This window comes from Botrytis fragariae, assembly GCF_013461495.1.
Source record: "Botrytis fragariae strain BVB16 chromosome Unknown tig00000045, whole genome shotgun sequence".
NCBI lineage: Eukaryota > Fungi > Ascomycota > Leotiomycetes > Helotiales > Sclerotiniaceae > Botrytis > Botrytis fragariae.
In genome coordinates this window covers 624287-636759 of record NW_023500991.1, presented here as the reverse complement: position 1 = coordinate 636759, position 12473 = coordinate 624287, and the positions used below count along the sequence as shown (strand labels likewise).

The following is a 12473-nucleotide window of genomic DNA, read 5'->3' as shown; positions in this document are numbered from 1 at the left end:
TTGGAGCTTATACAGTTGCTTGAACGTTATATGGCTGCCAGTATCGCTGCCAGTATCGAGCCTCTGACATTTATTGGACGGACTCTAGATTACTTTCTAATGTTTATGAATATCCCTCTCCTCTTCTATACGTATCGTTTTATTGTTCTTTGTGTACATTTATTATTCCCAAATTGAGATTATATAACACTTCTGATTCACATAGATACTTTTTATCTCTTGCCTGTGTATTATTTCAATTATTCTTTATATACATGTATATACATTTATACACATTTATCAAAATTGCTTATTGCTTCAACTCCTTTGCATGCTTCTCGTTAACCAAAACATAACGGTAACGAGCTTTTCCATCCTCCATATCAACAACAGCTTGGTTTGCCTCCGATAATGGTCTCTCCTGAATGAAAGGATGGATGTTATTCTTGGCAGCAAACTCCAACATGTCACTAATATCCTTTGGTGTACCAATTGCACTACCTCCAAGCTTTACTCCCTTTCCAATGAAGGCGAACATATTCAAAGCTGGGATTACATCCTCTGGAGCTCCAACCTGAATGAATTCACCCTTAGTTTTTAGCAATGAAAGATATCCAGAGATTGGCATCTTAGGGCTAGAGACGGTACAAACGATCAAGTCAAGAGATCTAGCGTTCTTCTTGGCCCAATTTTCGTCTTCGTCTGTAGCAATGAATTTGGTGGCACCCATCTTCTCTGCATCGGCTTTCTTTCCGCTTGATCGGGAGATTGCCACAACCTCTTTGCAGCCGAGGCCCTTGGCCCATAGAAGACCAAAATGACCCAAGCCTCCGATGCCAACTATTCCGACTCGCTTGTCTGGCCCGGCTCCGTTGTTGACAAGGGGTGACCAGGTTGTAACACCTCCACACAACATAGGAGCTGCTTCGGCAAGAGACAGTCCATCAGGAATCTTGATAACAAAATGCGATGGAGCACGGCAGTAGTCTGCGTAACCGCCGTAGGACTTGGAACCATCGGGATAAACTCCGTTATAAGTTCCAACCATTTTTGTGCAATGGTTCTCCATTCCACTTGCACATTCCTCGCACTCAGGCTTCAGACAAGCACTTGATTGTGCACCAACACCGCATCGATCACCAAGCTTGATGTGCTTTACGTTTTTTCCCACTTTCACAGCAGTACCAGCTAGCTCATGTCCTACGCAAGCTGGGTACTTTGTCGCGCCCTATAGCCAAATCGTTATTTCTCACTTCCATAGTCCAAGAAAAGAAGTACATACCCATCCAGATCTCAATGTATGAATATCGGACCCACAGATACCGCAGTAGGCAATTTTAATATCGACATCATCCTCCGTCCAAGCCTTTGGCTCGAATTCTTGCCATACCATGTTTCCCTTAGCCGCCTCCTTGTCTAACGCCATCCATCCTTCAAATTTGTATGAAGATGCCATTGTTTTTGCTTTGTGTAAGTCGTCGGATGGATTCAAAGAGTTTTTTAAGTGATTTGTTAGAGAGAGGATTCTATCTGTAGCTACAGAAGCTGGAGTCTTCGTGGGTGTAGACATGGTATATGTATTCAATGATCTAATCCAGGTCACTGCGTCTTGGTATGATATGTGATGTAGTGAACTCCACTTTTTTCCAAACTCTATTTCGGCCGAAGATTCCAATCCAAAGAGTCTGGATGAAGTAAAGCTATTTTAAATCCGCAAAAGGCACCAATCACATATGGTTTTAGATAGCAAGTAAACAAAGCTTCCTGTGAAAGAACACGAGAATCCTCAAACTAGTAAAAACAATGATGTCGATAGGGTTGCTAGCGAGGAATAGAGTGTAGCAAACCCCGCGCTATCATAAATGGAGTTCTCCGTTTCGGGCAATAGCGTCGGCTTTGTTGATAATCGGGGTAGAAAGATCTAGATATGAAAATAATATGGAGATGTAAGGAAAGACAGGTTTCCGATGAAGTAGATTATGTATGCACTTCAGGTTTTATGAGAATTGGGTTAATAAGGAGGGATGGAATTGTTTACCGATGCCGAGGTCTCTTGGCTTGGAGATAATTGTGGATCGCTCGTTGATATCGATGATACGTATCGACATCAGCCAATTGGGTATAACTCTTGGACCCTTTGAACGATAATTAAGGGTTTTGATCAATCAGTCCATCCCAAAGTATGAATTGGCTTCCAATGATGCTATGATTAAATAGATTAACTCGGATCGACAAAAATCATTTGGAATGCAACGAATGCCGTAACCTTATTGAATCGTCGAGTTCGAAAAGTGGTAAAAATATCTATTGTCAATGGAAGCGAGTGCTTCCTATTGCAATTGCTTCTCGAGCAGCTACTGCTGATTAGAAATCAGATGCTGCCAAGCTCAATTGACTGTGCAGCATATTCCTGACATCATTGATTGTTTGGACAGACAATTGTGCTTTGCGGATATTCCGAGATAATTATGCATAGGGGATTCTCCCTACGTGCACGACCTGGCAGTTTTAGGTTTTTATCGACAGCCTTAAGTCCGTGTCTAAATTTCCGAGTGGAACATTGTTGAAGGAATTATATATGATTCAATTGTTGTGCGCGTGGGAGCTATGTTCATTGCTGTGGTTAGTTCTTTTGCACTCCCTTGTGTATCCGATGTTATCTGCAGCTTGTTGTCAAAATGGTGTCCATGTGAGGTTTGACGATGGATGGTAGATGAAGGCTGCTGAATGGGAAGAAATTTTGAGAGAGAAGACCTAGTATTTGGTGTTAGCCATGAGTTCGTGTTCGTGGTACCAAAGAAACAGCAAGCTAAAATTACCATTTCAATGCTCTCCATGTGGTTTCCACAAGCCCCTAATGCAACAGAAAATAAAACGCTGCTTTGCAGAAAATATCCACCTCAAATATATCTGAATACCCAACCATCTCCCTCAATGATCTCGGCAATACCCAGCCATATGGCGAGCACAACAACACCACCCATACCAAGCCTCCGCCAGACGAACCTCGGCTTCCTTCGCCCAGCGATGTTCTTCGAGTAAATTATCCCGATCTCTCTTCGCTTCATCCCTCCCTATCGGCCATACATCCACAACTTTATCAATCATGTTCAGGAGCTCCGTTGGCAATTTTTTTCCTAAACTCTCCTCTGCAAAGACTTCATTAACCCACCAATCATGACTTTGCGGTGGTACATTCTGGGTCGAACAGATTCGATAGTGTGGATCTACCAACATAAGTTTGATAAATTTCGCATTTCCCGGTTCTGTAAGACTGCTTCTCGTAAAAGGCTCAAGTTTGTATTGCAACGCATTGGACCAACTCAATAACCGCCCTTCCTCCACAGCTATTGAGCCCAAATCCTTAGTAGCAGGAGCAAAATGAAACCCCTCATCATCATATTACCCATCTTCCTCAATACCAAAAGTTCTCGCAAAAAGATCATCGTCCGAACGATGGTATGCTATTCACTCACGCAAGTTTTTTGTCGAAAGGAAATCTGCATGTTTACTATATTCTGCACATCGTAGAAATATATAGATGTAGCAGCAATATGCTCACTCCGCGTTCCGTCGATGTTCCAATCAGTTCCAGGAAATTGTTTATCCCTTTCACCCAGGTCGATACTTCCAATTTGCACAAAACCTTGCAGTCCTTTGTCTCGAAAGCTTTCTTGTAGGGAAATGCTGTAGAATTCGTGGGCTGTGTCAATATACTTGTGCCGTCCTTCTGAGCGCCATGCATGCTCGGGAATGCCTTCCCATACAGCTTGATCTACAATGGACTTACCATTTTTTCCTTCTTTCCATTCTTCATATGTGAATGCAGTTCCTGGTTCAGGATGATTGAGGTCGTTATCATTCGACCTTTCGGTCGTTGCTAAAGATTCACCTAGTTCTTCCTCTTGGCCCACTGTGCCATGTGTTCTAATTCGGGTGGGAACGCGTCCATGCTCGCGTTTCAGCAAACAATCATTCCAAGGCTCTGTGCCTAATGTTGCAAGCTGTTCGATAATGCCGTATAGTCCTTTGTTTTTAATAGGGTGTAGATTGTTGATGTAGGAGGTAACACGCACGGAAGTGTCAGAAGTCTTATCAAGTTCGACCTCGAATGGAAGCCATTGGTAGTTTGTTGACTAGCGGTAGAGATCTTCATCATTATAGAAGGGGACGCCCAGCCTTTTCAGTGCGTTAGCAGCACCTGCCACATTGCTTCCCTTTGGGTGGACTTGTGGAATTTCTGTAGTGATGCCATGCCCGTATGACTTGGAAAAGTCATTCAGACCAATTCTTCCTCCCTCCAGTAAAACTTTCGTCTTTCCGTAAACAAGCGGATACAATGATGGGTCGACAAGATTAACAACTTGTTGATCCCGATGAGAAATATGTCAGTCATTTTTGTCGGATTGAGCGCGCAGTTCCTCGATAGTCGTGTTCAACTCTCTCATTGGCGCTTTAGGTACGGTATTATCTAATTTGGAAACACAGGCTCCGGCATCCAAAGCAAGAACACGATTTGTAGTACTAAACAACCTTGCCTTGTCTCCCAACTCAGCTAAACGCCACTCTCAAACTTTCTCACTTATCAATTTATTTTTCATAGTCATTTCGTGCCATATTGCAGTATCTTTGTCGTTGAAAACACCTATGTGCCAGTTAGGCATATCGGTCAAGAAATTGGTGAGACCTATCATGGCCAGCTCTCGAGCTGTCAGACGGGGCTTTGGTACCCATCCTTCTTCCCTTCTTCCCAATCATCTGATCATTGGCGAAATCGCGAATTTTTGGGTAATTCGCTGAATAAAGATATATCACCAAGTCCGGGAATCTATAAAGAACATTGTCCACTGTTATCCATGGCGAACTCACCAATGTGATTGTTTTCATTCATTGTTGTTGCTTTAATACCACGTTATACAACAACCAATGCTGTAATCGCAAAAAGGAAGGATAGACAAAGAAGAGATGAAATGTAGAATTTGCCCATGGACATCAATTATTGTACATCAACGGGTGTCCTTCCACTTATACTGTTACATCAGCCCAAATGACTCATCGGGGAGACTGGAGCCCATAGAATTACTACTGTGTGATAGGTCATTGCACTCTATGCTGACAGTGGGGGGTCAGCGACTAGGGGTGGTGGCATAAGAAATTTGCATAAAAGAGTAGATTCGCAGATTCCCAGATTGGAAAGTAATTACTCAATGTCCCATTTCCAAGACGGGTGATCGACCATTACGAGACATTCTTTTGGCCAACATGTCAACGGTCAAGAAGGTGAGAGAAGCTTATATCTCGGCTGCGATCCCACAGTTACTACTGTATTTATGAAATCTCAATCCATTCCATTCAGTCTCATCGAAGTATATGAAATGGAAGTGTCAAGAAGCGGCCCAACTTTTACATCGGTAATCTATGCCCTCCCCTGTCAGGGTGACCTGGAACTTATAAACTCCGTGCAGCATCTTCGTCAAGCAATGGTCTTTCTCGGATTAAAAGGTAAAACCTGTTCGTTGTCAAGAGGATTAATCGCTCGTTCCAATTCTCAAGGCAAATCTACCGGAAAGTCTTCGATACTATCGATCATCATCAGAGGCTTCAAGAGTCTTTTCTCTGAAACACGCAATGTGTAACAATGTAAAATGATATGCAACTCCTCCAAGTTATTCATTTCTAGAGTGTGACAAACCTCAATCCAATTTTGAGCTTCCTCTCTTGCAGATTGATTGTCATCCCTCTGTCGTCTTATGGGGCCGCCATAGAGCTCCATGTGAAATTCGCTAAGAGAGGATGGTATGCGGTATAGCAACTATGGAGGGATCAAAGAAGCCCCAGATTCAAACCCGAAACCAGTGATAGAAATCGAATTGCGGCCTTGATGCCGACTAAATTGAAAGTTTGAGGGGAGTACATGACACGATTAAATCGTAAGTTCATTATCAACTAGACTCGGTGCATCTGCCTCGTCTTTATCTCCAAATGTTAAAATTGATGCAGCACTTACATACGCTTGCAACTCAAGAGCAGCAGAACCAGATTCCACTATCTAGGTGCTGCTTTCTTCCATGCCTGATACGCTGCCATTTCTGCCTCCTACCGAAACCTAGGTCAATCCATTCGCATTCTTAATTCATGTGCGCACTTTTTGTATGCATAATCCTACAAGCCATGATGTTTGCAGCTAGCATGATCTTCTGGTTCAAGACACAAAGTTGAAGTAATTGCCTATCTTTCATTGGATTGTTCCGTAGCCATGGTCAATCCTCGAGAACTACAACATGCACCACTAATATCTTATACATCGATATGCGAATATCAAAACAAAGCTTAGAAATAAAGCTACTCGATAGCTGTTCATTGGACTCAGAGGGTTTGGAAGCTACTGCTACCTCATGCCTCATATAGCAAGACATGTGAATAATTAACTTTCACAGGCCTAGCTGTCAACATCATACCGCCTGCATTCAATGCGAACCGAAGTAAAATTGCAAGTTTAAAAAATTACGTAGCCTCTGCCTCTGATCCCGCCCAGAATTTTTTTCGCCAATAGAATGAACTTGCATGGTCCTCAAAGAAGTATTCTACTTTCTCCCTCTCTCTAGATGCAAAATACGAGAGGCTCTCTGGCTTTTATATACTAGGAGTGATTGGTACCTTCCAGTGCTTTCAGCACAGGACCCAGGAGAGTTCGTTTAGAAATATTAAGTAATGGTAAAGTTGGGTATTTTGGAGGGTCTCGAATAGGACTTATAATTTTGGTTTGAACTTCGTATTTTTATATGATTATTGATTATTGTTATTATATAGCTAAATGGTAATATAAATGATTAGGATATGTACAATTATTGTTGTAAATATAGAAACAATGAAGATGTGCATTAGTGGTAGTGTCTTTAGAGCGATGATAAACACAAAACAAAGAATTCCCATCGAGTTTTCATCACGTGATTCTGATTGCACTAGCTCCCCCGCCATCACATGCCCGAACACTACTTAACCTGCCGCTTGATCTACCACTCTTTGCAGAGTTCCATCTGCTACCTCTGCAGACACCACACTATTCCCAGCTCTTATTGGTTTTAGATTATGATTTACTTGCTCTCATTAAAAACTCCGACCGTTATCTTCCATTTATTCGACACCAATATTGGAGGATCTAGGTAATGTTAGCCTTGCAACATTCAAGAAGAGCAAGAAGAGCTGAACAGAGGGTAACAACGGGCGTCACTATGTGCAGATGCACCTTTACCGGGAATCAATAACAGTTAGCTCTGTCAGCTTCAAGCATACTTGTTCAATAGATAAACCGGCTATCTCTTCTTTTTCTGAGTGTAGCGAAACGCCATTTAGCTTTCGGGATTTAATTTGTTCAGGCAAATACGAATCATTGGCCAATTGTACAACACACTGCAGGGATTTGATGCCTTAATCAAATTCCCTCACACATGTTTCTTTCTGCATAAACTGCTTTCTGCGTGCTTTTCTATATTCAAGATTCTAGAGTTGCTACACCCTTTTTTAATCTGAGGGAGGAGGGAAGTTGAAAGTTAGGTAGCTTTGGACGAGTGCCAATCTCTACAAACCATATATAGCCTGATCTTCATTTTGGCATGAATCGTAATGAGCAATGAACTAATGAGTTCAGAATGACAGCCTTGGTAATTGGTAGAAACAGAGTTCTCAGCCTTAACCCAGATTACCTAGTATACATCTTCAAGCATATCATGCTGCTTTTAAAGTATGCCTCAAGAGTATCAGGGAGTTTATCTCCTAAGGCTTTACACCAATAAGTTTCTAATGGACATAACTTGCCTACATTATACCATCACCCATTAGGACCTCTGTAGCTATTGCCAATCCCATAACTCACAATTCTCCCCTGCGTCTACAAAGCACTAAAGGATCATGAGTAAGTTTCCTCACAAATATTGGTAAAAATCTGTGGACCTGCTCTTTTTGTTCTAGAAAAGGTTGTGCATTCGATTCAAGTGTTGAAACTAACTGATCTTTACAGCAGCTTCTTACAACATACAGAGTGATGTGCTACATCACTCTAAACTGAACGGGAAAATAGCACTCTATCCGGGGAACGACTATGATTATCTGGCCAACTTTCTTCAGCAGTTGCCAAGTTACAAGAATAGTCCTCATAAATCGCGACCATCCGAGCCTTTTCTCATTACTTATAACCTTGGAATGCCTGGCGTGCCATCTACAGCTTTCGAATGCAATACCCAGGGAATAGAGATATTCAAAAAACATGAACAGAAGTCGACCCAAAAAGCACGCATCGTTTTTTTACGTGGTTTCCCAGATGCGGACTGGCTACGTGCTGTCTTTGTGGTGTACGGAGTCGATCCTGCTTTCTACCAAAGACATTTACTATTTCCAGTGGGAAATGGTATGAATCATCACTCCACTCCACTCCTGCCATCCTACATGAAAAACATATTTCGATTGAATATTACATCAATCTGCGAACTCGAAAGAAAGATATCATCCATACCAGAAGATATAGAAGACTTGCGTGCGGCAGCAGCCACTAAATTAAGAAGATATCATATAAGTCTGAATTCGAATGCAGTCATCGGAGATTCGGTTGTGCGAAATTTCTCGATTTTAAGTCGTAGATTTAGCGTCATCGAACAGACTATATCTATTTGTATCAACAAAACCGCAGATTCGTGGAATGGTACGTAATCTCTGGTACTATATGTAGTTTGACACTAACAGTAAACAATCTTAGCTATGATATGGATGGACAATGCACGCGACTTGAGTAACAGCATTCCCGGTCCGTGGTGTCCCGACGATAATACCAATCCTTGGGCGACGTATATACTTCCAATACTTCAACATCGTGATTACCTCTCTCTTTGCAATAATCGCTCCCAAGAAACTATACCCTCTGCACCCATACAATCATGGGAAGCAAACCAGAACGCGTGCCTACTTCCTTTTCAATATGGTCAATTTCTAGATAAGGAGATATTTTCTCACGACACTCTCTACGCCATAAGCGATGTGTTTAGACTTTCGGCTGCGTCGGAAGCACAGTTTCTGAATATTATCAATGATGTAATTAACCACGAGCTAGAAGTGTCAAAAAACTTGAATAAAGCTTCAATGGTGAATCTTCAATATTTAAGAAGGATTATCGATGATCATATCGATAGAATCAAAGAGACTGTTCTTGTGCTAAGCAGTCAAGATCAGTTTGCATGGCCGAGAGCTAGCCCAGGCACTGCTCAGCATGAGGTCGCTGACAGTATGAGAGGCCTTTTACTGAATGACTTTTTACATCTCAGTCAGCGGGCCGAGCTACTGTCGAAAGGTTGCCAGAAGGGCATGCAATCGCTTGTGAATACAGCAGCATTCCAAGAAGCCGCGAAAGGTGTCGCGAATGCACAGCGTGTTGAACAATTGACATTATTAGCAACAATCTTTGTCCCTTTAACCTTCACATGCTCCATCTTTGGAATGAATTTTGCAGTTTTTGGACAGGGGGAACTTCAGTTATGGATATTTGCTCCTGTGGCTGCGGGGGTTGTGGCACTTTCGTATGCACTGTGGTATCTTGCTGGCTACAACTCAAGACGAAGAAGTGCTTCAAATCTCGGTAACCAAATCAACAATTAGACCTGGAAAGGGCTACAGTAGACTAGCTAGGACGAGTCATATATTTACACATATGGGGAATTTTTTCAAGTAGAGAACGGATAACTCTTTATTAGATGGAGTTAAATGGAATAATATAAACCCAAATTCCCAAGTGAATTTCAAAACGCAGCGTTGCCTCGGAATTATTTCTCAAAAATAGACCTGCCCACAGCAACGCGCACAGACTTTCCTCCTGCCTTCAAGACTTCATGCACAAGATCGATAAGATCAAGGTCCGTACCTGCATACAAATTTTAACAACAAATAAGCTTGAGGAAGTTCAATGAGAGCGCTAACCTGGACAAGATACAACTGAAACGCTAATAGGAAGCGGCTCCTCTCGCTGTGTTACTTGTGAAAAATATGTGATTTCACCAACTAAAATAGCAATTAGAATCCACAATTATCCGATTAAATCCAATTTACTTACTTGGGGCAGTCACTTCAGGAGTGCCTGCTATTGGTGATAGATAGAGAGGAGAATAACCACTTAATAGTCCGAAGGGGCTGAGAGCAGTTAGATCAGAGACAAGACGGAATCTGTCACGAGAGAGCTTACGGTGGTGGGTTCTCTCGATTGTTGGGCTTGCCCTCATCAATAGGAAGAACTACTATGGCTCCATCTTTGAACACATTCGCGAGAAGCCACTTCCTGTACGTGTAGATGCGCTCCCACCCTTCGTCACGTGCCTCTGGCGTGGTCTTATTTGCTTGTTCCCTGCTTTCTACATTAGGTACAGTCCGCATCTATGAAGATGAAGGGATAAAAGTAAAAGAATTGGTGCATACCATCTCCAGTGTAAAGCCTGATGAAAGAACGGCGCTTTATGAAATTTCTTCTTGTACCCTTCGACGAACCCATCTAATTTCCCACATGCGTCCTTGTAATATGGGAGTGTTCCGGCCTCGAAAGATTAGTACAATACGAAAAACTTATATCATGTAGCTCACAGTTTCCAGATAGTCAGATAGTTCTATGTTTTCAGCAGACTTCGGAGAGGTATTGCGCCACATTTCCGCCAACGATATTTCAGTTTTTCTAACACCGAGAAATCCCTCGAGATCTCCTACAAACGAATCTATCAAGTCCATTTGAGCTTTGCTTGAGGTTGGAAGATAGTCGAGGGGATAAAGAATTGTAGTCGGAGCCTAAATTGGTTAGATGGTTAGCGAAATAGAGGTATAGCTTGGTGGAGACCCACTTTCAAATTTACCCCAGACTTTACCATTTGAGGCGAACTGCCATACCATAGATTGGCAAAGTCACGAAAACGAGAAATGTCTCTCCCAAAGAAGGCAGGTACGTCGAAGTAGCTGTAAAGTAAATTAGCTACATTGCGGAAAAGACCAATTTAACTGACGGGCAGAAAGACGCAACACCATGAGTATCTAGAGCCCCAGTTGTCGGACGAATGGCAAAGCATCCCATCCAATAAGCAGGTTTTCTACAACTGCCGTTTGCTAGATCATAACCTCTGTCAGCGGCTAAGCTTCTTTTTACCTTCGCAAAAATACTAACTATCAGAGCCAAGAGCGAAGTCAAGCCATGGATAAGCAGCAACAGCGACACAGCTACCAGTGCTGCTTCCAGATGGAGTCTGGTAACCATCACCTCTTGGGTTAAATGGAGCCAAAAATTCAACACATTCCATGGTTTCTTCTCTTACTACCATTGCATTTAAGCGGGTCTTACCAACAATCACAGCACCTAAATCTTGTAGTCGTTGAACAGAAAGAGCTGTTTCGGATTTTGGAGCGTGATATTCAGTCCATGCCCGATTACAAAGCGAGGTTCTGAACCCTTTGATATCGAAGATATCCTTCACGGCTATTCTGACACCCGAAAGAGGCTTATCTGAGCTTTTTATGACTGAGTAGGACCGGGAGGGAACAACCATCCGGACTTGGTTTGCAGTAGAAGTGTTGTCAAGCTCCGCAAGCATTCTATGAGTATTTATTAAATCTAGAGATTCATCAACACAATGAAGGATGGGAAGGCATACTGTCTCTTCTCATATCCACCCATCGGCTTGAATGAGATCATCATAGAGAGGCTATCATCATTATAAACTCTCCAAGGCTCGTAGATCCGACCTCGATACAAAATGTAAGGACCCGGTGCAATATCATCTTTTCTGTTCTGAGAAGACACGAAATATCGTTCTTTCGTATTCCATTTGGCAAAAAGAGAAAGCGCAGAAGGTTGCAAATCGATGTCATTCTCTTCTGCACCTAGAAAGACAATCTGGTTCAGAAAGGCCGGTTGAAAGATGTCGTCTGGGTCTAGATAAATGGAACGAAATTTTTGGAGATCTTTCTCATCAATTTTGTCGCCACTGTTCACAGAGACAACTACGAATGCTGCAATGTTCTCACGATCCGAGTGTAAGTTGAGGAAGGATTGTGGTTTCTGAAACTCAGTTAATCATACGGTGTGATTGATGTAAAATCCGAATGTAACATACGCAATCAATCAACAGATATTGTAGATTGTTTATGGTCACCATCACTTCTGAATCGATCAATGAAGATGATTTCAGCATTGGTATATCTAGCTGCTGGGAAGCTCTACCCGCCATAGTTTTAAACAGTTCACGAAGAAAGGTCTGATACTTGGAGACAGATTGATAACAAACTATGACAGGGGAAATCGCAGTGGCTTGAATCGTCGAACAGCACACCAATAGGATTTTCTGGTGAAGTTTGTTGGCGTGATTATATTAGAACAAGTTCTGATGCACAATACTTTGGAATTTTTGAAGAAAGCTGCCTGGTCTTGAATACTATAAGCGCCTCGAATTTCGGAAGCGCATGAGAGTAGATGTAACACT

The 12473-nt window shown here is 42.3% G+C and overlaps 3 protein-coding genes across 3 annotated transcripts; all 3 read right to left on the bottom strand.

The window, feature by feature from the left end:
• Positions 1–289: 289 nt before the first annotated feature.
• Bfra_003392 (putative alcohol dehydrogenase protein) lies at positions 290–1549 on the bottom strand (the record flags this gene model as incomplete). The annotated part of the gene is made up of 2 exons (XM_037333798.1): positions 290–1207; positions 1262–1549. 2 exons carry the CDS (start codon positions 1547–1549, stop codon positions 290–292), a joined length of 1206 nt encoding a protein of 401 aa, XP_037193885.1.
• Positions 1550–2910: 1361 nt separating this feature from the next.
• On the bottom strand, positions 2911–5752 carry Bfra_003391 (uncharacterized protein; the record flags this gene model as incomplete). Its single annotated transcript, XM_037333797.1, has 3 exons — positions 2911–3342; positions 3456–4115; positions 5672–5752. The coding sequence occupies 3 exons, from the start codon at positions 5750–5752 to the stop codon at positions 2911–2913; spliced, it is 1173 nt and encodes a 390-aa protein (XP_037193884.1).
• A 4033-nt stretch (positions 5753–9785) lies between these two features.
• Bfra_003390 (putative glutamyl-trna amidotransferase subunit protein) lies at positions 9786–12221 on the bottom strand (the record flags this gene model as incomplete). The annotated part of the gene is made up of 11 exons (XM_037333796.1): positions 9786–9883; positions 9940–10020; positions 10073–10149; positions 10202–10360; positions 10432–10547; positions 10594–10791; positions 10845–10956; positions 11004–11103; positions 11162–11586; positions 11646–12052; positions 12108–12221. 11 exons carry the CDS (start codon positions 12219–12221, stop codon positions 9786–9788), a joined length of 1887 nt encoding a protein of 628 aa, XP_037193883.1.
• Between the last annotated feature and the right edge of the window lie 252 nt (positions 12222–12473).